Raw genomic sequence first — 27757 nt, forward strand, 5'->3', positions numbered from 1 at the left:
AAAAATGCAGCGTTTACACTGTGTGAACACAGCCTTGCTGGAAATTTTCACCAAGAGGTATCAAAAACCGCGCCAAAAAGACATGTAACGTCAGCTGCAGTTTTCCAGTCAGAATCTGTGCTCAGTTACGAAAATAATGCATCAAAACCGCTACATGTGAACAGAGAACATACTAATGCTACTACAGGTCTGTATGCAGAGCGCTGGAAGCCGCAAGGACACAACACAGACACTACTGGGCTGAAGAGACAGGAGGGAAAAATATACTACAAGTGCTGAGACGGTCAGCGCCGTGAGCCACACACCCCGCAGCAGCAGCTCAGCTGACTGACTGACTAGCAGGCTGGACACGTGTTTCCTGTTGGGGCGGAGCCAGGCAGCGTGACAGAACGACGTCATAGGGAGTGGGCGTGGTGGACGGAGGTCGGCTGGTGTCATGTGATCACGTCTCGTATCACGAGCTCTGCCTGGTGTCGAGGAGCTGTCGCAGCCACCGGCTTGGAACCATGGATTTCCTATTGGGTAACGCGTTTGGGACCCCGGTGGGACAGCGGATCGGTGAGTGCTGAGCGCACAGACGTGTACAGTGCACCGCGAAAGCGGCTGCTGGACGGCCACTTGCTCTTTTCCATTCAGCCAATGAAAAGTTGCTTAACAATAGGGGCTAAGCCTATTGCTGCTGGTTAAAGGGCCCGTCTGACCAATGAACTGCAAGCTAGCTAACTGGCTGGCCAATCAGTGCACAGACTGACCCGTGCGGCTGGATGAGTGACCAATGAGGTGTAGACGATTCTCCGGGTGGGCGGGTCAGTCATTCTGCTGCACTTCCCCGTTGTGGCAATAGTCGTTAGTTCTCGTTCTGTGCTCAGCCGGTTGCGGCTTGTTGTCCTGTAATAAATCAGAAAAACCTCATCGGGTAAAGGGGGCGTTCTGGACTTCTCACCCCATAGAAGGGAATGCTGTAAAGTAACGATCTGCGGCCATCTACATTGTCACGTGATCCTGTGGTCAGGATGTGTCACAGATCCTCGCATCGCTTCAGAGGTCACGTGCCAGTGATTGGCTGCAGCGGTCGCATGATTAATGGACGTCACACGTTATAATGAATGAGGAGGATACCTTACTAAGGGGCTAGATTCGGATAGATCGCATCGTGTGTGACAATATTATTCACATATTTAGCTTTGCTTAAAGGGATATTCTGGCATCTAGAAGTCAGGGGCCCCGGAGGGTAAGGAGGCCACTACCGCCCCCAAAACATGGAACTGTGCATTGTGATGAGCTGCTGGACTGCAGAGAGCCCATATTTTGTTCCTGCACAGGGCCCTTTTCTCTGTCTGCCAAGGCTGGACTTATCACCTATCCCTGGGTGAGGCGATCACTTATAGATCGATGGGTCAGCACTGATCGCGGGGCGGGACACTTCTGCCCATTAGAATGGCGCACACCACTGCGTCACTATGGGGCTGCTGAGAGCTGGACTGTTATGTCCCAGGATGGATGTGCTGGCTCACATAGGACTCGTGTCTTGCCCAGATAGGGGCTTGCTGTAGTGGAGGGTCCGACATGGTGCACTGTACTGACTGTATGGAGTAATTGGACTTTTTATGATGTTTCTGAGCACATACAATAATGTAATATCCCCAAAAATCTATTATACAGGTAGCAAAAGAATCAAACAAAAGTCAGACTAGGAGCCCATAACCCCAAATAGACAACACCTGAAAGAGAGCCTGTCGGCAGTGCGGACCCTGCTCAGCTTGCTGTGCTCTTCCTGCCTTGCAGCGGAGGTTGGTGTCCTATAGCAGCGGAGGTTGGTGTCCTATAACAGTGGAGGTTGGTGTCCTATAGCAGCGGAGGTTGGCACCCTTTATCCTGCGCAGTTGGCGCCCCCGCTCCTCAGCGGCTGTCCCTCCTAGCCCTACAAGACCCTGGAGAGGGAGTCCAGAGTACATTGATATAAGTGTGTAACCAACGTTATAACAGATACTAAGGGTAGGGGGTATAGGGCAAAAATGGCCGTAGAATATTATCTCTAAATGCAAAAAGACCCCAAGATAATAAAGTGCAGGGTGCAAATGGGGATATTCTACATGAGGAATCTCCTAAAACTGACCAACTCAAACTAGTAGGGGGCTCTCCCTGCGTTCGCCCCTGCCTAGCAGCGGAGGTTGGCACACTATGTATGTGCAAGTGGCGCCCTCACTCCCGACGACTGATCCTTCTGTCCCAACTAGCACAATCAATGAGGTGACAACAGCCAATAAAAAAATCATGAAGGGAAAATGTGGAATTGGTCCAAAGTAGGGAAGACCTGTAATCTACAGAAATATTAATAGAGTATACAGCAATATACAGACCGTGAGCTCCAGGACACTGATATTAGTCTACCAGTATTAGCGTGGTGTATAGACTACACCATCAGCACCGTATAGTAACACTCCTATGGCTGTATATATGTATCAATATAGAGGTACTAAAGGCTATTGTAACCGATCCATGTGATACCAACAACTTCTATCACCTTGGTCATTATTAAAATTACACCATGGACCTGCTGAATAGTGACCATACCCCAGATATAGTTTGCTAACACACTCAATAGGATTTGCTTAAACACTTGACGCGTTTCCCCTATATATAAGCTTCATCAGGAGGGAAGCAATAGTAATATATGAAGAGACCACTTAGCTGTCAGTTGTCTCGCTGGTTCACATGATAAATGTGCACACTGGAGGATCAGTCCCTCCTGATGGAGGACCCTCACTCCTGCCTCAATGAAGCTTGGTGTAAGGTGGGGGAAGCAGAGTATCAGTCTTGTCCGGTGCTGTAGTTTTGCTGAGATCTTCTTAAAGGGGTTACCCAGGACTATATAATTTTCTTTTTATTTTATACCTTCGATCTAACAGGCAGGTAGTTGCTAACCACCTGCCTGTTGTTCCCGACGCTGATCCCTGCCGGTACAGAGAGGTCACCATCTCACAGACCGCTCCTGCCGGTGACTTAGCAGCTTCCACTGACGTCATGTCGGCAGAGCAGTGGCTTCTTATCCGTTCTGCTCTGTTGAGGAGCCGGCTGTCAGTGATGTCAGCCCTCACGTCGTTTCGACAGAGCAGCTCGAAGACGAAGAGCTACTCTGTTAACATGGAGCAGCTTAATCGCCGGCAGGAGCGGTCAGTGACTACTCTGAGCCGGTGCTGGGTACAACAGGCAGGTGGTGGCCTCTTAGCAACTACCTTTCTTTTAGTTTTTAGACCCATAGTAAAAAAAAAAGTGTAATAGTCTTGGATAAACCTTTTAATTGCAGAGCATCTTGCAGATGGCTTTAACCCTTTGGAAGTGCTGCAGTATGTCATTGTGTGCTACTGTTTTTGCCCGTCAGTCCCCGGCGCTGTTGTGGGGCATTGCTGGTAATTATGGCAGCTGCTCGGTAATGGATTTGCATGTGCCAGTTGCTGCGGAGACTTCTGGACTTTGTCTTCGCTTACATTACACCTGATTATTCTGTGCGGAGCATTGTGCTGCTGCTTTGTAACCGCTATTATGGTAGTTTATGACGTGTACAAGATGGCACAATGCACATAACAGGTAAAAAGTACCAATAACCCCTCCTGTACGTCCCTCTTACTATATAAAGTCTGGCTAGCGATATAAAGTGTCCTCAGGACCAGGCCCGTTACCCCCCCCCCTCCCCCCGTTCCTGACTAGACACATTTTCGGGTATTTTTATTCTTGCGGTTTAAATGCTGTAAAAAAATGTTCTAGTTCACATATTTAAATACTTTTTACGTTTATTTTCGTGATGCGTGGGGTTTAATTTCTATGTTCTTTTCATACTCTCTCTTATCAGGAGATAATGGCAAGAAAATAATGTGACAGTGTTTCACGCGGTTTTATGTTTTTTTTTATCACCATAAAGGATCACTAAACACCATTAAAGAACTTTGGGAGGCATTTCAACTTTACAATTCTTTATGTGGCCGATCCAGAGGTCTGCGTCGGCTATATAAAGTGAGCTGACCGCTGCAGCCTGTGATTGACTGCAGCGCTCAGGTCACTAGAAGAGTACCTTATAAGAAAAATATCTAGTTACGTGCTATTCTAATCATCTGATCGCTGCAGCAGTCCTCTGACTTCTGGATGGAGCAAGCATTGCTTTTGGAGGGGTTTGTACTGTAGGAGCTGTAATATATGTACGTATGCTACCATTTTTTTTATTTTTAGCACATTTGTGCCTGCATTTTTTTTTTTTTTTTGTATAGCGACTACCCCAGTTAAGTATTAAGGATTTATATTCATACGCACTGCAAGTGAGTGCAGGAGTTTAGTGTCGCACATTCCACACTTAATAGAAGTAGCTGTGTTCCTGGCTTATTCCACCAGTGAGGATTGTGGTTGTTACAAAGGTCACTGAGGGTAATGGCAGTGATAGCAATGTGTCCGCAGCAGCCTCCGACCCAGACTGTATTATGGACGCATCCATGCACCATATACCCTATACGATACAGAGCGAGCAGAACCGCTTAGGACATTAGTGCGGCGTGCACAGACAGAGCAGACAATGGCCGCCGCGGCATCTTGTTGTTACCTGCATATCCCCATTGTTCTTAGATCTTTTTACTAGCCTCCAACATTGTGCACAAATTAAATTTTATGGCAAGATGACCATTGATATGAAAAGAGAAGTATATATGGCGCCATGGGGACTTTTTATCTAACTTAAAACTTTAGTAGCAATTAGTCCCTGTGTCGGGAAGCATAGATCTTAAAGGGATATTTTGAAGTTTGAGCTTCCTGTTTGCTGGGATCCCCACCGATCCTAAAAACTAGGACTTTAAAGCGCCCTGTGTGAATGGGGTGGAGGTCGATCTTGCCCACTGCCACTATTGATGAGCGAGCTTGATCGGATAAAGTGTCATCTAAGCATGCTCAGGTGCTAACAGAGTGTCTTCGGAGTGCTTGAATAATATGTTCGTGTCCCCGTGGCTGCATGTCTCGTGACTTTTCGACAGCCGCAACACAGGTAGGGATTGCCTGTTTGTTAGACAATCCCTACGTCTGTTGCAGCTGTTGAACAGCCAGGCCCAAGACATGCAGCTGCAGGTACTCGAACATACTTTTCGAGTGCGCCGAAGACACTCGGTTAGCACCCTAGCATACTCAGATAACACCTTATCCGGACATGTTCGCTCAGCACTGAATGCCGCTCCTCCATTTTTATGGGAGTGCTGAACAGCGGCCGGGCGCAGCTCCAGGCGATCTCTGGCCATCCCAGTAAGGGTGAATGGAGCAACAGTGCACAAGATCAGCCTCCACTCCATTCACATGTGGCTCTTCAGAACACCAGTTCTCGGGATTGATGGGGGGTCCTAGTTGTTGGACCCTCAGCCATCAGATAGTCATCTCCTAGTCCACCAATACCCCTTATCCTTCAGGGGCCTTTACACTAAGGGAGATCGCTTAGCAATATCGCTAAAGCGTCACCGATTTTGTGACGCCGCAGCGATATTGCTAGCGATATCGCTATGTGTGATACTTAACTCCGACCGGCTCCCCCGCTGTCTGTTGCTGATCGCGCGAGATCGGCCGGGTCCATTTCTCGTCGGGCGCTTCCTGCTGGCGCCGATGAGCAACGTGTGGACGCGGGCGGGAGGACGTCAGGATCGCTGCGTGTGAAAAGGTAAGCGCGACCGCCAACCGCTGCTGCATTGCTGTGAGATCTGCCTGTGTGGCAGCTCACTAGCGACCATTTAGCGATGCACCAGCGATCCTGACCGGGTCGTATCGTGGTCAGGATGGCTGGTGCATCGCTAAATGTAAAGGGGCCTTTCCACATTAACTAAATTTTCTTTTTTTGTTCAGCGTAATTTTTTTCCCCTTTTATTTCATACACCCAATATGCAAGTCCACAATTATGGAAATTGGATGTGGTGACTTACTTTTCTCTCAGTGTTCACACTTCAGGAATGCACCTCCCAAAGCAAATATTTCATCTTCACATAGTACCAGCAGTTTCTTAAGCTGGAGTCACACATAGCGACTTACCAACGATCCCGACAACGATATCAACGTGTCAGGATCGCTGGTGAGTCGCTATGTGATCGCTGGTGAGCTGTCACACAGACAGCTTCACCAGTGATTAGCACAGCGATGCCGAGCGCGCGGCATCGCTGTGTTCGTTAGCGCTGATGCCATATTCACGTCAAAAATAGAATTAAGATAAAAAATATAGTTATTCTCACCATCCTCTCTCCACGCTCCGGTCCCAGTAATCCTTTGCGAGAATGACGGCGAGAATGTCACGGTCTCGAGGGAGCGCAAAGTCTCGTGGTCATTCTCGCAAAGGATTACTGGGACCGGAGCGTGAAAAGAGAGGATGGTGAGAATAACTATATTTTTTATTTTTTTTATTATTTTTTACAGCTGATCGCTGGTCTTCCGCCTGTCACACACAGCGATGCGTGCTGGCCAGCGGGAGATCAGCGACGAAAAATATGTCCAGAGGTTTCTTGGAGCGATCGGCGATACCGGCAGGGGGGGCCGGTCGCTGATCGCTGTCACACATAGCGATCTCGCTGGTGAGATCGCTGTTGTGACTCAGCAGCGATCTCACTAGTGAGATTGCTATGTGTGACTACCACTTTACAGCTGAGGTCTGTCTCTAGCCATTATATTCTGCTTTATCTTTATTGTTTGCTTAGATTAGGTTCAGCAGTTCAGTGTGAGGCAGATTGTCTACTTGTGTCCATTGTTCTATTCACATTATGCAACTTTTTTTTTTTTTCTGTTTAATGGAAGTGAATAGAAACCTATCACTTTACAACTATGCAACAATGACAGTTTTTATATCGTCGTGTGAATGTGACTTGCTTACAGCTGAAGGAACACAAAAAAGTTGCAATTTTTGCACTGAGCATAAGGGTTGTATAAGGATTGATGATGATCGCACAGTGTGGAACTTCCATTAGGGTACGTGCACACGCTGCGGAGTGGTCTGCGGATTTTTCCGCGCGTGTTTAGTAAAATCCGTAGGTAAATCAGCAGGTCAGAAGAACTGCGGTTTATCTGCGGGTTTGCCCTGCGGTTTATCATCTCCACAATGGAGCAGATGGTAAACTGCAGCGGAATCCGCAGAAAGAATTGGCATGTCAATTCTTTCTGCGGATTTGAAACCACAGCAAATCCGTGTGGAAAATTCCGCAGCATCTGCACTGCGGTTTTCATTTTCCATTCATTTTAATGGTACTGTACAATGCAGCTGATTCTGCTGTGGTTCCGCAGGGCTAAATCTGCTGCGGATCCGCATCAGAATCCGCAGCGTGTGCACACACCCTTATGCACCTCTGTAACTGCACTCATTTTTTTTCTTGCTAAAATGATGTACTTTGACAGAAACTTTTATCATGGGTAAAAGCTTACCCATGATAAAGTGCAAGTGCAGGATCCCATGGGACAGCCCCGACGCACGTTTTGCAATCTACCCCTGTGAAAAAGCAAACTGGTGTCTGGGCTGTTCCCTGGGATCCAGCACATGTACTTTATCATGCGTAAGCATTTTTGTTTTTGCTGTGATCTACATGCACATGCACTTTGCTTGTATGTTGTTGCAACTAGCTAATGAACTTATGGGACTCATATGATTGGTGATTAGTTCTTATACATATGCACTTTGCTGGTACATTGCTTTTTTGGCTAGCTCATGAACATATGGGACTTACATCACTGGTTGGTTAGGCTATTAGGCACATAGAATTACTATATTATATTTTCCCCTCTCTTATAATTTGTCAAAAACTATGCTTTGTGTATTACACCTGATTTCTTGCCCATGTGTTCCTTTTTTATTGTGTGTAATTTTTGTATAAAATAAATGTTGTGTTTCAGAAAATTATGCTAATTGATTTACACATCTGAAGTCAGCACTCCCAATCAGGGCTGTGGAATCAGAGTCGGAGTCGTGGAGTCGGAGTCGGTGCTCATTTTGGTGGAGTTGGAGTCGGTATAAAATGGACCGACTCCGACTCCTAAAATATATAATAAATTGGGTACAGTAGTTCAATGCAGAATGTGCTGAATATTTTTTCATAGGAATTTGGGAAAGTTATGAAATGTCCTATAAATGACTGTTCTATTCCTGATCTAAGGCTACATTCACACAGCGTTTTTCCTGCGTTTTTTGAGGATACGTTTTTCAGTTGCAAAAGCAGATCAGCTTTTTAAAAAACCGCATCACCTGAAAGGTTTTTGAGCTCATAGATAATGTTTTCAATAGCAAAAGCAAATTAGAAATCTGCTCTATCTATATATCCATTTATCCATATCTGTCTATCCATATCTTATCTGTACCAAAAAGAATGAAAGCCGGATAGCACACAGACTAACACTCCTTTTTTTAGCACCAGTCAGGTACACTTCATAGCCGCCCAAAAGGACGCCCAGGACAGGCATTGCTCGTCTTCAGTAACATCAACTGATAGTTGGAATTAATAGACTGCATTCATCGCCACATCTTCTTAAGGTGCAGGCTTTATTTTCAAGTGTAGGGGTGTGAAGTATGAGGTTCTGCAGCAGCTGAGGTGTGCAGTATGAAATTCTGCGGAACAGTATGAGGTTCTGCCCCCCCCCCCCGGTTTGATCCTGGCTACGCCCATAGTGTGAATGTAGCCTGAGGATCTAGGCTTTATCTTAGCCGAGATAAGTCATAGTGTGTGTGTGTATGTGTATGTATATATATATGTACACACACAGTACAGACCAAAAGTTTGGACACACCTTCTCAATCAATGCGTTTTCTTTATTTTCATAACTATGAAAATTGTAGATTCACTCTGAAGGCATCAAAACTATGAATTAACACATGTGGAATTATATAATTAACAAAAAAGTGTGAAACAACTGAAAATACTGTATGTCTTATATTCTAGGTTCTTCAAAGTAGCCACCTTTTGCTTTGATTTCTGCTTTGCACACTCTTGGCATTCTCTTGATGAGCTTCAAGAGGTAGTCACCGAAAATGGTTTTCACTTCACAGGTGTGCCCTGTCAGGTTTAATAAGTGGGATTTCTTGCCTTATAAATGGGGTTGGGACCATCAGTTGTGTTGTGCAGAAGTCTGGTGGATACACAGGTGATAGTCCTACTGAATAGACTGTTAGAATTTGTATTATGGCAAGAAAAAAGCAGCTGAGTAAAGAAAAACGAGTGGCCATCATTACTTTAAGAAATGAAGGTTAGTCAGTCCGAAAAATTGGGAAAACTTTGAAAGTGTCCCCAAGTGCAGTGGCAAAAACCATCAAGCGCTACAAAGAAACGCTCACATGAGGACCGCCCCAGGAAAGGAAGACCAAGAGTCACCTCTGCTGCGGAGGATAAGTTCATCCAAATCACCAGCCTCAGAAATCGCAGGTTAACAGCAGCTAAGATTAGAGACCAGGTCAATGCCACACAGAGTTCTAGCTGCAGACACATCTCTACAACAAAACTGGAAGTGGCCGCGCTTAAACACTGTGTGATAAATTTGTGAAGCAAACTGAAAATGATAATGAAACTTAAAAGACAGACATTACTCACTGTTGCGGAGACTGGCTGTGGCTAAACATATTGCTCTTTGAATCATGAATGTTAAAAAGAACAGTCTCTGAACTGGAGCAAAACCAGGGAGCGTCCTCCCGTTTGCAAAAAGAAACAGCTCCCCGCAAGGGAGCACGTCCCCCTGAGCAGCAGACAGCCAACAGCTACAGGATGACACCCCTGAACTTCCCGTGGTTAGGGGGAAGGGGCCATTTAGCTCACGGCATACCACTCGAGTGCTAGATGTTTATACACCTACGGATACCAGTATTCCTATCAGCAATAGGTTTTCGCCCTTATTGTCAGGGGGTGAAAACCTAGATACCCCGTGTAGAGCAGGCCCTCTTCCAGCCACGGGCAGAGACCCACCCCCTCTGACGGACACCTCCAGGACATCCATCGGGGAGGTGCCTGGAGGCAAAGGGGGAAGCAGAATGGGGAATTCCCTGAACCATAACACTTTGACACAAAGACCATTTTCAAGATTCTTGGGTTCTAAAAATGTGGTACCTAGGAATCTGGGTAATAGTAAAAAAACTCAAGCTTTAAAGAACTTGAATAAAGGATCAATGTTTTTTAAGAAGGGAGGCACTTCCAAAATTAATTCAAATTTTTTTCAGGTCCGAAATACAAAGTCAAGCGTGGTAAGAGAGGAGGGAGGAAACTCACCAAAAAGAAAAAGAATATAATCAGTCATAGTCAAAAATTTTTTAATCTTAGTTCATATACTTTGTCTACTAAAGAAGAATCCCTCCTCCAAAAAGGTTTAAAATTTGCTCCAACCACAGAGCCTGTTCCGTTCAACTTATATGTGAGCATGAAAAAATTCCTTCGGAATTTGGCTCTTAAAAAATATTTAAAAAAAAAACAAATGGCCGGTCTCCATTCATCTGGTACGGTCCCTAGTGAGTATATTCATACATCATTAGCAAATCCTTCAGTGTTTAATCCTATTAGTGAATATTCCAATGCTTTTCATACATTTGAGACGCTGGTTTCTATGGATATTAGAAAAATGAAGAATGGGAACCGTAGATTTGTTCCTCAGAATCTCTCTGGAGAAGAAAAGAGGGCCTTAGTTAGCCTTCAGCATAATAATGATATTGTCATTCAAGGGGCGGACAAAGGGGGAGGTATTGTGGTCTTAGATCGCAAAAGTTATCATGAGGAGTCATTAAGACTTCTCAGTGATAATGTCACGTATAGAAAATTATTTGGTGACCCTACTTCTCATTTTGTAAAAAAACTGGATGTTTTGGCCCAAAGCGGCAAAGCTTTGGGTATTTTAAATAAAAAAGAATTCTGTTTTATTAATAATAGGACACCGAGTTTAGCGGTATTTTATCACATCCCTAAGATTCACAAAAATCCCAGCCATCCACCAGGAAGACCGATAGTCTCTGGGATTAATTGTTTTACTGCAAATCTGTCAGAATATGTAGACTCGCATCTACAACTTTGTGTGTCTAGGCTCCCGGCTTATTTAAAGGACACCAGAGATACTATCAAAAGTTTGGAATTGGTGAAGTGGGCTCACAATTGTTTTTTGGGTACTTTGGATATTAAGTCCTTGTACACTGTCATTGACCAAGAAAAAGGGTGTGATGCTGCTGACTATTTTCTTCACAAATTCAAAATTTTCAACCCCATTCAAATATCATTTATAGTAGATAGTATGAGATTTATTTTAAAACATAATTATTTTATTTATTGCAATCAGTTTTATTTGCAAACTTGGGGCACGGCTATGGGTACAAAATTTGCCCCAAGTTATGCAAATTTATTTGTTGGAAGGTGGGAGGAGTCTAATATTTTTTATAATGGCCATTTAAGAGATGGATTATTATATTAGCGGCGCTTCATTGTTGATGTGCTCTTTATTTGGCAGGGGTCTCAAACTAGTTTAGACTCTTTTTTTGAAGGAAATTAATGACAATTCGTTTGGCTTAGAATTTACCTCTAGTATCAGTCCCACCAATATCAATTTTTTTGGATCTTAATATTTTTGTGGAAAATAACTCCATTTATACCAAATGTTACCATAAGGAGGTGGATTGTAATAGTTATATTCATATGAACAGTTGTCACCTCCCTTTGTGGCTTTCAAATATTCCAAAGAGCCAATTCATGCGCATTAGACGCAATTGTACTAAGGATAGTGATTTTGATACTGAAGCCAGTTTTTTACAAGCTCAATTCGTGGAGAAAGGGTATGATGTATCCATTGTAGATCGAGCTAGACATGTAGCAAAATCGGCTTCTAGGAGCAGGATGATCAATGGAGAGAAACAGGTCTTGGATATTCCGGATATTAAACAAGAGATTGGCATACTATCCTTTATTACTCAATTTCACAATAATCCCAGATTTTTTACTAAGATCATTCAGAAATATTGGCCTATTTTAAAGAAAGACAAATTGGTGGGTGAATTTTTACCTGAAAAACCCAGGTTTGTTTATAGAAGGGCTCAAAATATTGGCAATTTGTTAGCACCCACCCAGAAGAAGGGTTTGATAAATGGCAGTAATATATTAAATGGGAAACATTCCAACATTACTGGGGGCTTTACCCCGTGTGGCAATTGTTCATGTTGTGTGCGTGTGAAAAACAAGAGTCACGCAGACTACCTTTTGGAATATGGAAAAAACTGAGATGTTCCATATTAAGGACAACTTAACATGCCATTCTACGGGGGTTATTTATATAGTAAAATGTCCCTGCAATAAGTTTTATGTTGGTCGTACGAAAAGAAAACTCAAAGAGAGAATAAAAGAACACCTGGACAATATCTCTAAGGGATTTTTAGGACATCCGCTGTCTCGCCATTTCGTGGAGAAACATGGCAAGACAGGTATGGGGTCCACCTTTTTTGGCATTCAAAAGGTTCGAAAAAATCCGAGGGGTGGTGATTACATTAAGAGTATGTCGAGGGTTGAGTCTAGGTGGATTTTTATACTGGACAGTTTGGTGCCAAATGGGCTTAATCATGAAATTGAACTTTATGCTTTGTGATCTATTTATATATTGTCTCTTTTTTATTTCTCCCCTTGCATGCAGGGTTCTTTTTTCTATATTAATAATAATAAAAAGATCTCTCCTTGCTTTCCCGTAGTTAAGAAGGATTGTCCCTTTGGATATTAATTATTGTTGGAATTATAATTACAAACTGAAATATTTTGGGGGGCGTGGAGTTTGTGTTATTCGTAATATAATTGATTTTAAGTAGTCTGCACCTGGTTTTAAATTGTTTTACCTTAATAAAGTTTAGTTATTTATTGATTTTTAGTAATATTCAGTCTGAGGGTATTATGCCATATAATGGGATATGTTTGCGTCATTTTTTTTTGTGGAGGCAGGGGTATATAGAGTGTGGGCGGTAGTGCAAGATCCATACCTTTGAGGAAGGGGGACGGTTCCCCCGAAACGTGTCAGGATTGGCCCTTGCACACGTTCGTCTTGCACGGACTGGTGACGTCACCACCCACAACTCACGCCCCCCGCCAGTCACGCCCCTCGCTCACCACGCTACTGTTCGGCGGCGCCATCGGCCGTGGCTGTCTGCCGCTCAGGGGGACGTGCTCCCTTGCGGGGAGCTGTTTCTTTTTGCAAACGGGAGGACGCTCCCTGGTTTTGCTCCAGTTCAGAGACTGTTCTTTTTAACATTCATGATTCAAAGAGCAATATGTTTAGCCACAGCCAGTCTCCGCAACAGTGAGTAATGTCTGTCTTTTAAGTTTCATTATCATTTTCAGTTTGCTTCACAAATTTATCACACAGTGTTTAAGCGCGGCCACTTCCAGTTTAGTTGCAGTTGGTTTTTTTTAGTGGCAGATAGCACACTTAATCTGCCAGGTGTGCCAGCAGCTTATCCATTGACTGTGTATTTGTAGCGCCGGTGTGTGTTTGTTTCTTTGTATTTTTACATCTCTACAACAACTGTTAGGCCTCTTCCACACATCAGGTTTTCGCCGTCAGGCGCGATCCGGCGCTTTTGACAGAAACCGGATCCGGCGAAATGCAATGCCGGATCCGGTTTCCCCCCCATTGACTTGCATTTGCGCCGGATCGCGCCGGATGGCCATGCGTTTCATCCGGTTTTCGCTGGATCCGGCAATGTGTCGCGATCCGGCGTCTGGAAAAAACGGCTACTGTAACTTTTTTTGTCTCCGGCGTAAAAGCCGGACGCGCCGCGTCCGGCTTTTTCACACAATGAAAGCCTATGAGCGCCGCAATGTGCCGGATCCGGCGAAAGCCGGATCCGGTGGCCGGATCCGTTTTTTTTGGTCTGAGCATGCTCAGTAGCTCTGCCCACAAGACATATATAAAAGCAAGACAGTGGGACCCACAGCCACACCCAACATGCCACCCAAGAAAGCAACCAAGCGCAGCAGGAGAAGGCAGGAGACCACTGCAGCACCATCAGCACCACCACCACCCCAAATGGAGCAGCAAATGGAACATGCTGAGGAGGGGAGGCCAGCAGCAGATGAGAGACGGTAATTATCAAATCCCCCCATTCCTCCAAACTAGGGCTATTGAATATCAAGATATTCATTGGCCCTTTGTTTCTCTTTATTCAACAGCCGCCCAATAGATGCAGCAGCAGCAGCAGCAATGGCAGCAGGTGGAACACCACCCACAGGCATGGAGTGTGGCCACCAGGAAGACAGCACATCATCTTCTGGGAGCCCTCCCTCGCATCGTCAGCGTTTGACGGTAAGTTTTTATTTCCAAAATCCATCATCTCTGTAATATATGTCTATTCATTGCCTTTTATTTCAAAACAGGATTCACAAGATGAAGAGGAGCTCCCAGAAGAAGAAGGAAGGGGTGGACAGACACCTGGAGTGGGCTCACAATTGGTAAGTTTTTTGCATCAAACGCAGAAACACAACATCACACTACACACAACACATAGAAAACAATGTTCTGCAGAACACACACAGCAAACAAATGCCTACATCCAAAGACATAACATTTTTTGTTTTCTTCTCTAGTCTTCCCAATCTGGTGCTCGGCCAAGAGGTCCTCGCAGTGCCTCCCAGGGTCGTCGGCGACAGCAACGCGGCGGTCACCAGCGTGTAAGTATAAATATTTTTGCTTTGTTTTTTTGCACTTTTTATTTCATTTCTTTTGTGGAGGCTAATTATGTTATTTTTGTCTTTTTCTTTAACAGCCTTCACAGCGTGCTCCCGACTCTGACGGTGAGGATGGAGGACTCGATGTGGACCACCTCATCGATCTCGTCAGAGAAAGGGAGCCGCTCTGGAATATGGCTGACCGCCGCCACGCTGACCTTATCGTTACCCGACGACTCTGGGAGGAAATCTGTTCGCTCCTTGTGGGCCGCTGGGAGGACCTCGATGTTCGGGCCCAGATTAAAGAGCGTAAGTATATACAGTACCGGTTGCTTGATGTAAACCAGTGTTTCCCGAACTCCAGTCCTCGTGGTCCCCACGGATCATGTGTTCAGGATTTCTATTTACTATGGAAATCCTGAAAACATGACCCCTGGGGACCATGAGGACTGGAGTTTGTGAAACACTGATGTTGTATACTAACCACTCCTTTCTCGTTTCAGGGAACAGAATTGTGAATCGGTGGCGGTCTGTGAGGGATCGTTTCAAGAAGGAGTTCAATAAAGAGATGCGGGCCCCGAGTGGATCTGGAGGACGCAGGAGCAAGTACAAGTACGCACAAGCCCTGTCGTTCCTCCGGGAAACAATGGTCACTAGAAGGTAAATATTACACACCACATGTGAAAAAAAATGTTAGATGTAACTTTTTTTTTTCAGCCAGGGCCATACCATGTCAGTATTTTAATTGTTTTTTTTTTCTCTTTATTCCACAGCACGGTGAGCAGCACTCGGGAGCCTGCACGATTGAACCCTTCTGAGGCGATCCCTGAGGAGACCGGCACCGAGGGACACTTCGACCGCCCCGGTACATCTGCACCTTCCCAGCCTTCCCACACATTCGACCCATCTGTCCCATCCACCAGCACAGGAGCATCGTGGCCGCCTATATTACATGAAGCTGCTGGTGAGGAGATCGCTTTCCCTTTACCCCACCCTTCTGCCCCTGCCACCTCTAGTACACCTGCGGGTACTGGGCGGCAGCGGCAGAGGGGTCAGGAAAAGAGTTATGCGCCAGAGTTCTTGCATCTGAATGCATCTTTCCAGAACTGTCTAAAAGTCTTGTCAGAGCAAATCTCCGCAGGCTTTCAGCAGATCAACTCCAGCATTCTGGAGGTGAAGACACTTCTGCAAACCATGCATTCAGAAGCAAGATCTTCGCCAAACCACACCTTTTTCAGGTCTGTTGTGGAGCGCATGGCAACACTATCTCCTACCCAGCAGATGCATGTAATGCATTCGTGCCACGGTGCTCTACAGCAGGTTACCTCCCAACCTCCACCTCCCACCACTGTAGTTCCTCCACCTGCACCCCCTCCAGCCACTTTCCATCCTCCCCCTCCTATTACATCTGCACCCCCTCCAGCCACTTTCCATCCTCCCCCTCCTATTACATCTGCTCCCCCTCCAGCCACTTTCCATCCTCCCCCTCCTATTACATCTGCACCCCCTCCAGCCACTTTCCATCCTCCCCCTCCTATTACATCTGCACCCCCTCCAGCCACTTTCCATCCTCCCCCTCCTATTACATACCAGCAACCTCACCAGTACCAGCAACCTTCCCAGTACCAGCAACCTCCCCAGTACCAGACATCTCCCCACTTCCAGCAACCTGCCCCGTACCAAACTCCTTCCCCGTACCAGACTCCTTCCCCGTACCAAACTCCTTCCCCGTACCAAACTCCTTCCCCATACAACTTTCCATCAACATCATCTGCTCCTACAGTCCCTGCCCAACCCTCCACTCCACCGCCCACCACCTCTTCTGCCTCCCACATGTCCACCCATTCTGTAGCTTTTTCCACACCATCACCTCTAACTGTTCCTTCCCCACCACGATCCCAGTCCTCTCTCCACACTCCCATTGTCCAAGTGTCCCGCAGCCCCTCCAGCAGTATTTCCACCCCACACTACACCGAGTTATAATGTTTTTTTTGTAATAAAAATGCCCATTTGGTTGGTTTCAAACCTTTATTAAAAAAGTTTTTTTAACTTTAAAAACAGTTTACACAAAAAAAAAATATTTTAAATAAAAGTTAAATTATTGTTTACACTGGTTGTCTGTCATTTCTTTCTGCGGCGAAATATGTTTAAAAAAAAGGTTAAATACAGGGTATTTAAAAGGTAAAAAGGTATTCAAAACCAGGTATATAACTGTGGGTAAATTTTAGCTTTTTGCCACAGTTGTGTTCCTGGTTGTGTTTGAAGCAAAGTATTTCACCTGAAAAGTTGTGTTTATTATTGGTGATTTCCTACCAATGTACACAACTTTTGTTAAAAGGTGAAATACTTTGCATAAAACACAACCAGGTACACACCTGTGGCCTAAAGCTAAAAATAGTAAGACCATGACAAGATAGCCAACTTTGGTTGGCAAAGGTATATACTGTTGGTACAGAAGGTACACAAGTTTGGTTAGGGCACAAATCTTTCACACTCTGTCATCCTGCCAGTGTACTCTGCCTTGAGGTGACATAAAGTATAGTGCAAAATTGTCCCTCATTACTGAAACCGTCACAGAACTTCTAGTGGTAATATTTCCAATGACAACATCCATCTTCGCCAGTAACTTGCTCTTCTCTCCAACCTGCACTTTCTCCTCTACAACCTGTCAAAGAAGGGCTGTAGGAACATGCTATATATAGTTTTCCAGTAGCCAATCCCGTTCGGAAGGCCACAAGGGTCAATTTTAAAAACCGGATCCGGCGTAATCCGTCGAAAAACGGATGAACCGGATGAGACGGATCCGGTTTTGTCTGTCAAGAACAAGACGGATCCGGCAGAAAACTGGATCCGGCACATCAGGTTTTACAAAACATTTGCCGGATCCGGCATTCCGGCACGACGCCGGATCGCGCCTGACGCCGAAAACCTGATGTGTGAAAGTAGCCTAAAGAGGAGACTTTGTGCAGCAGGCCTTCATGGTAAAATAGCTGCTAGGAAACCACTGCTAAGGACAGGCCACAAGCAGAAGAGACTTGTTTGGGCTAAAGAACACAAGGAATGGACATTAGACCAATGGAAATCTGTGCTTTGGTCTGATGAGTCTAAATTTGAGATCTTTGGTTCCAACCACCATGTCTTTGTGCGACGCAGAAAAGTTGAACGGATGGACTCAACATGCCTGGTTCCCACCGTGAAGCATGGAGGAGGAGGTGTGATGGTGTGGGGGGGCTTTGCTGGTGACACTGTTGGGGATTTATTCAAAATTGAAGGCATACTGAACCAGCTTGGCTACCACAGCATCTTGCAGCGGCATGCTATTCCATCCGGTTTGTGTTTAGTTGGACCATCATTTATTTTTCAACAGGACAATGGCCTCAAACACACCTCCAGGCTGTGTAAGGGCTATTTGACCAAGAAGGAGAGTGATGGGGTGCTACGCCAGATGACCTGGCCTCCACAGTCACCAGACCTGAACCCAATCGAGATGGTTTGGGGTGAGCTGGAGCGCAAAGTGAAGGCAAAAGGGCCAACGAGTGCTAAGCATCTCTGGGAACTCCTTCAAGACTGTTGGAAGACCATTTCCGGTGACTACCACTTGAAGGTCATCAACAGAATGCCAAGAGTGTGCAAAGCAGTAATCAAAGCAAAAGGTGGCTACTTTGAAGAATCTAGAATATAAGACATATTTTCAGTCGTTTAACACTTTTTTGTTAATTATATAATTCCACATGTGTTAATTCATAGTTTTGTTGCCTTCAGAGTGAATCTACAATTTTCATAGTCATGAAAATAAAGAAAACTCTTTGAATGAGAAGGTGTGTCCAAACTTTGGTCTGTACTGTATATATGTACATGTATACAGTGTATTACATATTTACAATTTATTACAGTTTTTTGTGTTCTAAAGTTGTATTCCAATAAATAGATATGTTCTATCTAAATATCTTGATTATTGGATCATAGAAATGATTAAATGTCTGATGTTCACATTGTACTACAATAAATTTTTCACTTAAATATAAGCAATATATGTGGGAGTCGGAGTCGTGGAGTCGGAGTTGGAGTCGGAGTCGGTGTAAGGGAAATTGAGGAGTCGGAGTCGCAGGTTTGGCTTACCGACTCCACAGCCCTGCTCCCAATTTCTTAGTTTTTGAATGTTATGGGCAGATACTGCTCAGCCTTATTAGGTTGTGTAACCAGTTGCACAATGATGAGGTTGTTTCACAAGAAGAATTTTCACTGTTTTAACTGAGGGGTGTGATCTCATAAAAGGAACTTCTCTGGAGTGTCGGCTAATTGTGCAATTGTAGGCCGCTGTTACATGGTTTGTGCACTGTTCTGACGGGAGCACACTGTTTTCTCCAAATTCCTGGACTTCATGAGAGATTTCACCAAGCTGTGTTATTAATATTTAATTAGCTGCTTTCACTACTGAAAAATTTTTTTCTTTAATTTTCGAAATTCATTTTTTTTCTTTTGAAAAACTTGGAGTATATAATAAGCTATTATCATGTGTAAATGAGTAAAATGAATACAAAATATATAATGTATATTATTGCAGCACTCATGCATATCACAACTGATATAACACATAGAGAAATGCATAAAACGTATAACAAGTACAGGGCATTTATAATCATTTTTGGAAACTTTTTTTGCCTATCACAATCTATATTAAAAATTAAAAAAGAAATCATGAAAATCATTGGCCACTGGGACTGTTCTAGCCTGTAACTTCCTGTTGTTTCAGGAAACAACACATGCACATAGCCACAATGACTCTATCTTTTTAATTGAAGGGTATTATGAGTGTGCGGAAAAGTAAATGTGAAGGAAGGGAGAGGAGTAGGGTCCGCTGTGACATCGCTTATTGTGATTGGTGGATCTTGTGTTATCAGCGCTGTACAAAGATGTTGCCTGTTATTGTAGTCATCCCTCTGATGATAGGGAACCTGCTGAAAACTCTTCATGAATTAACAAAAATATTTTTTTTCTTAAAGATGGTGCATGATATAGAAAAAAAAATGCCCAAAATAGAAAAAAAAATATACATACAAGACAAAAACTTGACTTAAATAATTTTTTTGACAACTCCTTCCCGTTAAGGAATAGGGATTAAACCTTATTCATGTGTCATTGTTTGACCTTCATGTCTTGTCAGTCTTCTGTACGGCTATTCACATCAGACCCATGATCTAGAGATGGTCAAGAAATGAGCGCGCAAAAAACCTAGGAGACTATTAAGGAAACCTCCATCCTTTTTTTGTTTCTTACAAGAAAGAGAGATGACCCATAGTCGATAGAAAATGGGATGCAAATGGATGAAAAATGGACATGGATGTGTGAAGAAGGCCGAAACTATATGGCCATGTGGAATACAGTATAAGAAGAGCAGTGGAAATGGAAGCAAAATTTCCGGATTTGGTCTCCACACTGCGCCCACTTCTCGCTTTGTAACCGGTCCATCAGTCAGTGGATCATGGTCACGCTATAGCAGCTGACATCGCTTGGGGTGTCTGTGGCCGGTCTGCAGCAACCACTGACAGGGAAATATTGTGTCACTGGTCAGCCATTCAGAGCGGCCGCTGCTCTAACTTGCCGCCTCACTCTTCGGCTGTGTTCACACCACGGCATTGATAGCACTCAGGTCAATGTTATTCAGATGGATTGTTCAAGTGACAGTTTTTTTTCACATAATTAATGTGTGTGAAGAAAAAAAATGGCAGCACTCACTAGTTTCTTCCATATTTCTGCTTTTTACGGATACATGGCAGTTAGTAACAAAGGAAACTGGATGTGGTCTTCCAAATCTATATTCATTGCTGGTATGAAAAATTCTTTCTGCATGAAAATCAGACCATTTTTCTATACGCTCATGTGAACGCAGCCTTATGCTCGTAGATGGCAGTCAGGAAGTAGGTGACTTCCATGGGATCTCTTTATGAGACAACCTATTTAAAATGGAACCTGTCAAGGGATTCGTGCTGCCCACAATACATGAATCTGACGTTGGCGGTGTTATGGCAGCCGTGTATGTGTTATTCTGAATCGCTGCGGCCTACTTTGAAAAGCCAGTCAGGCACTCTTGTTTTCCGATGACTCGTCTACAGCAGGTCTCCATTGGCTTCTCCTTGCCCCAGTCCCTTAGACTGATAGGTCTCCCCACTGGCGGACCGAGAGAGAAGAAGGGCCCCTTGTGCAAGAACAATATCTGGGCCCTTTTCACTACAAGATGCAAAATTACATCTGCTTTGCTTGTAAAAATGGCCCCCCTACCTCTTGGGTCCCTGTTTCATCAATGACGTGTCCGCCCCTGGGTGTCCCCTATACACTTACATATAGAGAGACAGCGTCCATTAGTAACCGTCAGTGTGAATGTGGCTCTGGTCAATAACACGAGCTGCACAATATGGGAAGCGCATTTACAGGGGTATATAGCACTTCCTATAGATTAGTGCCTTGTAAAATGTAATATAGTGTTCAAAGGTGAACCTTCCCTTATAACATCCCATACGAAGCTTCTAGTCCCTCTTATAAAGCAGCGGACGGCTCCAGAATGGGGGGGGGGGGCGCTCCACTCACACCTGATATCACTTACATGATGCTCTACAAGGACTTATCCTAGCAATATTTCCTAAAAATTTCCTTCAGTAATACCACTAAGGCACCGTGACGTGAATGTGTACCTGGAATCGGGAGCAGACAGACCACTGGTGAAACCTATGCAGCTGCACAGGGGCCCAGGTGGTCGGGGGCCAGTACCACCTACAAACCAGCAGCTTATATCACTGACACATAGGGGCACATGATGATGGACTACAAAGGACCCAGATACTGGCCTCCGTCTGTCTGTCTCACAGCACTTAGTAATTGAGACGTGTTACAGATTTTGTTTTCCGCAACAGATTTTGTCCCCAATCAGAAATTGCCGTGCTGTGGATGTATTCAGCTGCAGATTTTCCACTTGAATATCCAGACAGATGATTACCTGCAATTCTGTCACGTTAACAAGCAACACTGTCATACACTAGCTAATTAGACAACCCCTTTAAAGGGAATCTGTCACCCTTTTTTTGGCTTGCAGCTGCCAGCATAGACATTGGGGGCTTATCTACATCATTCTGTAATGCTGTAGATAAGCCTCCGATGTAACCTGAAAGAGAAGAAAAAGGAGTTACATTATACTCACCGAGGTGGGCTGTCCGGTCCGGTGGGTGTTGCGGTCCGGTCCGACGCCTCCCTTCTTCATGCGATGGCGTCCTCTTCTCCCGTCCTGTAATGGCTGCGGCGCAAGCGCACTGCTCTGTCCTGTTGAGGGCAGAGCAGAGTCCTGCAGTGCGCAGGCGTCGGAGAGGTCCAGCGCCTGCACACTGCAGAATTCTGCTCTGCCCTCAACAGGACAGAGCAGTGCGCTTGCGCCGCAGCCATTACAGGACGGGAGAAGAGGACGTCATCGCATGAAGAAGGGAGGCGTCGGACCGGACCGCAACACCCACCGGACCGGACCGCCCACCCCGATGAGTATAATATAACGTGTTTTTCTTATCTTTCAGGTTACATCGGAGGCTTATCTACAGCATTACAGAATGCTGTAGATAAGCCCCCGATGTCTATGCCGGCAGCTGCAAGCCAAAAAAAAGTGACAGATTCCCTGTAACGTTAAGTTCACACAAGGCATTTTTTCTGCATTTCTTTTTTCTGCAGAAAAACCTGATCTCTTGGCAGGAAAGAAGCTGCAGAAAAAAGCAGGTCTTCCTTACATTTTTTTATGTGCTTTTGTGCATTTTTTGTGGCAGTTTTGGAACGCTAGATGTGTGTATTGTGCATGTTGATGAAGTTTAGTGTTGAAAAAAAAAAAGTCCTATTCTACACGACTGTAGAGGTGTCGGCATATGTGTTGGCTTACCCTAGCCCTAGAGGTTCTGAATACAGTCATACAATGGCATATCCATCACTCCCATAGTGGTAAATGGATAGGGCTACCGAGTGCACCGCCACCTTTCACTCACTGTTGGTTGGATGACAGTCAGTACAAGGGATCCGGGAGGCTGATGTTCTGGAGATAGATGCATGCCCCAACTCTGGGACCCACACCCAGACATTTATTGCATATCCTAGGTGAGATAACTGCTTTTAAAGGGAATCTATCACCAAGTTTTTGCTTCCCCATCTAAGAGTAGCGTAATGTATGGGCAGAGAACCTGATTCCAGAGATGTCGCTTACTGAGCTGCTTGCTGCAGTATTATGTACAATTTCTCTGGATGCACAGCTCTGTATATAAGCTCCTGCACCACTGATTGGCAGCTTTCGGTGTACACTGTGCATAGGCAGAAAGCTGCCAATCAGTGGTGGGGTGGGGGGAGCTCTTGAATATGGAGGACTACAACCCCTGGCAAAAATTATGGAATCACCGGCCTTGGAGGATGTTCATTCAGTTGTTTAATTTTGCAGAAAAAAAGCAGATCACAGACATGGCACAAAACTAAAGTCAATTCAAATGGCAACTTTCTGGCTTTAAGAAACACTAAAAGAAATCAAGAACAAAAAAGTGGTAGTCAGTAATGAATGAAAGTCCTCAGTGGTTGATACCTTTTAATGGCTAACTGAAAAGATGGTAACACATTGCACGCTTTCGATACTACTCAGGTCTCTTCATCAGGCATAGACTAATACAACATCTGAAGAGTCACATATTTATGCACAACACAGCACAGGAAAAATGCAATAGATGAGACAAGTGACCTGAAGCAGAATTATGATTATGGGAGAGGGAGAAACATAAATATTGGACCAGTTCATAGATAAGGAGTCCGGATGTTTTATGGTCCTCTGATTGGGGTCTCCTAATGTGTTGTGATGCCCCCACAAGGTCTTTGGAGCAAATTCCTTAATTGATGTAAAAAGACATAAATCCATGCAACACATTCATTCCAGCATTGAGAGTGTCAAAGGTCGTCATAAATTTATACTCACAGACTCTTCTCTCTCTCTGAGATGTGAAGTTACCTTTCAATACCAGTAATTTCATATCCATGGTGCTGTTGTGATCAGGCATACAAAAATGTTTTGCCACAGGTAGATCCATTCTTTTTTCTCTTATTGTGTGACGATGAGCATTCATCCTTGTTCTAAGCTTTTGCCCTGTCTCCCCCACATACAGACCCCCAGTTGGACATTTAGTACAAATAATTAAGTACACCACATTAGATCTAATGCAGCTGAAAGTACCTGGGATCTTGTAGTCCTGATTTGAATTGGGGATCTTTATCGTGTCCGTGGTCATTATAAATTGACAGGTTTTACATTTTTTCTGGTTGCAAGGAAAGGTTCCTCCAGCTGTAGGAGAGGACAGGGAGCTTCTGACAATGATGCTTCTTAGATTTGGGGGCTGCCTAAAGCACAGTAGTGGGTGGTCTGGAAAAATGGATTGTAGTCGGGTATCTTTTTGTAGTAAAGGTTGTAATTTCCGTGCAGCTCCCCTTAGCACTTCCAGATTTGGGTTGTAGGTGACTACTAGAGGCACCCGGTTATTTTCTTCTTTAGCTTTGTAATGGAGCAGGTGATTCCTTGACATTCTGGTGATACAGGGATGTCTCTATTTCATTGTTTTTTAGCTTAATGATGGTGTCCAAAAAGTTAATCTCAGTGCTGGAGTAGTTGAGTGTTAAATTGATGGTGGGATGAAATTGATTAAACTGTTGAAATCCATTTTTCCAGACCCCCCACTACTGTGCTTTAGGCAGCCCCCAAATCTAAGAAGCATCATTGTTGTGAGTTCATTTTTCCCTTCACCATTGAGGTCTGATGAACTCCCTCCTCTAGTGAAGGAAGGTAGTGAGACTGATTACCAAACACCTGGGCAGCTAGATGATGACTGGGTGGCTGGAATTGAGGACTGGATATAAGGCTGCCGACGCCCTTCTTCCTGGCTGGTGATTTTCCTGCTGGATTCTTGGAGACCAGTCTGATTCCTGCATCTCAAAGCTAAGTTTTTCTGCTCTGCTTTGTACTCTTCAGTTTTGTTTTTGTTTTGCCTTGTTTTTTGGGAGTTCTGCCATCCCCGGCCGGGGGTGAGCTGAATTCCATTTTTGTCTCTGATCTGTTTATATTTTGCTCTGTCTTCAGAATATACCTGAGTGCTGATATAGTCTTTTGATGCCTAGCAACTTCAGGGCTTGTTTTTCCTATCAGTCGGTTGGCTCATTTTGATAGGGTTTTTGCGGATGGCAGACAGCAGCTTTCCTATCCTGTCCTATGTAGTTAGCTTGGGCCCCATCATTTTCTCAACCTATCTTTCTATCTGTGTTAGTGTTTTCATCTTGCTTCACCGTCATTATATGTTGGGGGCTGCCTGTTGCTTTGGGGTCTGCTCTGGGGCAGATTAGTTTTTCCCCTTTCTGTCTTTAGGCTATATAGTTCTCCGGCTGTGATCGAGGGGTCTAGGGCACCGTAGGAACCCCCCACGGCTACTGCTAGTTGTTGTGGATAGGTTCAGGGGTCTGCAATCCGATAGCTGCCAACCTCTCTGGTTTTTCTGGACTTAGCTGGTATTTTGTTTTTTCCTCCTTCGGTGACTCATCATAACACATCATTGTCAGAAGCTCCCTGTCCTCTCCTACAGCTGGAGGAACCTTTCCTTGCAACCAGAAAAAATGTAAAACCTGTCAATTTATAATGACCACAGACACGATAAAGATCCCCAATTCAAATCAGGACTACAAGATCCCAGGTACTTTCAGCTGCATTACATCTAATGTGGTGTACTTAATTATTTGTACTAAATGTCCAGCTGGGGGTCTGTATGTGGGGGAGACAGGGCAAAAGCTTAGAACAAGGATGAATGCTCATCGTCACACAATAAGAGAAAAAAGAATGGATCTACCTGTGGCAAAACATTTTTGTATGCCTGATCACAACAGCACCATGGATATGAAATTACTGGTATTGAAAGGTAACTTCACATCTCAGAGAGAGAGAAGAGTCTGTGAGTATACATTTATGACGACCTTTGACACTCTCAATGCTGGAATGAATGTGTCGCATGGATTTATGTCTTTTTACATCAATTAAGGAATTTGCTCCGAAGACCTTGTGGGGGCATCACAACACATTAGGAGACCCCAATCAGAAGACCATAAAACATCCGGACTCCTTATCTATGAACTGGTCCAATATTTATGTTTCTCCCTCTCCCATAATCATAATTCTGCTTCAGGTCACTTGTCTCATCTATTGCATTTTTTCTGTGCTGTGTTGTGCATAAATATGTGACGCTTCAGATGTTGTATTAGTCTATGCCTGATGAAGAGACCTGAGTAGTCTCGAAAGCTTGCAATGTGTTACCATCTTTTCAGTTAGCCATTAAAAGGTATCAACCACTGAGGACTCTCAATTCTGAATATTTTTCTACCTACTGGCTAACATGGTATAAAGATATACATCTTTCCTGTAGTCAATAATGGTTACATTTAAACCAAAGAGAAGGCTGGTAGTGCAATAAGAGACTGCGCTGCTGTGGTAGAATTCAAGGTATCTTTATTGCCAACGCGTTTCCTGAGCCAGGCCCAGCTCACTTCATCAGGGCATGTTACAGAAGTTCATTGCAGGGGTATATATACACATAAAAAAAAAGAAAAAAAAAGGGGGAGGCGCCAAGAATAGTGAGGTGACACGTCAGCATGGATACATATACATGAATCAAACAAAACAATAAAACTTTATTACAACCATATTAAAAACGATGTTTAAAATGCCATAAAAAGAGTGTTGGTATAAAAAACGTGATTAAAAAATAAAAAGACACGGGGGGGATCACGAGGTAAAAGATTAAAAAATGGCTTTCGAGTCCTGGGGTGGATAAGAACTTGCCTCAGAGGATATAACTCATGGTATTAGTCCACTATGCTACATGTGAAACTGGAAAGTAAGGAGGCAATTTCTCATGAGTACGCTGATACCCCACATGTGGGGGTAAACCACTATTTGGGCGCATGGCAGAGCTCGGAAGGGAAGCAGCGCCATTTGACGTTTTTGGCTGGAATTGAGATCGGACACCATGTCGCGATTGGAAAACCCCTGATGTACCAAAACAGTGGAAACCCCCCACAAATGACACCATTTTGGAAACTAGACCCCCTAAGGAACTTATCTAGATGTGTGGTGAGAACTTTGAACCCCCATGGGCTTCACAGATGTTTATAACATAAAGCCATACAATTAAAAAATCATATTTTTTCCACAAAAATGATCTTTTCACCCTCAATTCTTATTTTTCCAAGGGTAACAGGACCCTAAATGTTATTGTGCAATTTGTCCTGAGTACGCTGATACTCCACATGTGGGGGTAAACCACTATTTGGGCGCATGGCAGAGCTCGGAAGGGAAACAGCGCCATTTGACGTTTTTGGCTGGAATTGAGATCGGACACCATGTCGTGATTGGAAAACCCCTGATGTACCTAAACAGTGGAACCCCCCCACAAATGACACCATTTTGTAAACTAGACCCCCCAAGGAACTTATCTAGATGTGTGGTGAGCACTTTGAACCCCCCAGTGCTTCACAGAAGTTTATAACGCCCGGGCGTGAAAATAAAAAATTTGTATTTTTTCCACAAACATGATCTTTTAGTCACCATTTTTTTATTTTCCCAAGGGTACCAGGAGAAATTGGACCCCAAAAGTTGTTGTCCAATTTGTCCTGAGTATGCTGACACCCCATATGTGGGAGAAAACTACTGTATGGGCACACGTCGGGGCTCGGAAGGGAAGTAGTGACGTTTTGGAATGCAGACTTTGATGGAATGGTCTGCGGGTGTCATGTTGCCTTTGGAGAGCCCCTAATGTACCTAAACAGTGGAAACCCCCCACAAATGACCCCATTTTGAAAACTAGACCCCCTAAGGAACTTATCTAGATGTGTGGTGAGCACTTTGAACCCCCAAGGGCTTCACAGAAGTTTATAATGCCCGGGCATGAAAATAAAAAAATCGTATTTTTTCCACAAACATGATCAATTAGTCCCCAATTTTTTCATTTTCCCAAGGGTAACAGGAGAAATTGGACCCCAAAAGTTGTTGTCCAATTTGTCCTGAGTACGCTGACACC

General features: G+C 44.3%; 1 protein-coding gene across 2 annotated transcripts in view; it reads left to right on the forward strand.

Annotated features, from left to right (window-relative positions):
• The first annotated feature begins 401 nt into the window (after positions 1 to 401).
• Positions 402 to 27757, forward strand: part of LOC141052331 (target of Myb1 membrane trafficking protein-like) — a 140348-nt gene continuing 112992 nt past the window's right edge. Inside the window, exon 1 of one of the 2 annotated variants that reach the window (XM_073549546.1) lies at positions 402 to 558. In XM_073549546.1, coding sequence (XP_073405647.1) covers positions 507 to 558 — 52 coding nt within the window. In that variant the 5' untranslated portion in view covers positions 402 to 506. Of the gene's footprint in view, positions 559 to 1153; positions 1232 to 27757 lie in introns of those variants that run through there. The other variant, XM_073549548.1, reaches the window with a different exon arrangement.

The sequence above is a fragment of the Dendrobates tinctorius genome, unplaced genomic scaffold (assembly GCF_039654945.1).
Source record: "Dendrobates tinctorius isolate UK_male_01 unplaced genomic scaffold, ASM3965494v1 ptg000159l, whole genome shotgun sequence".
Taxonomy (NCBI): domain Eukaryota; kingdom Metazoa; phylum Chordata; class Amphibia; order Anura; family Dendrobatidae; genus Dendrobates; species Dendrobates tinctorius.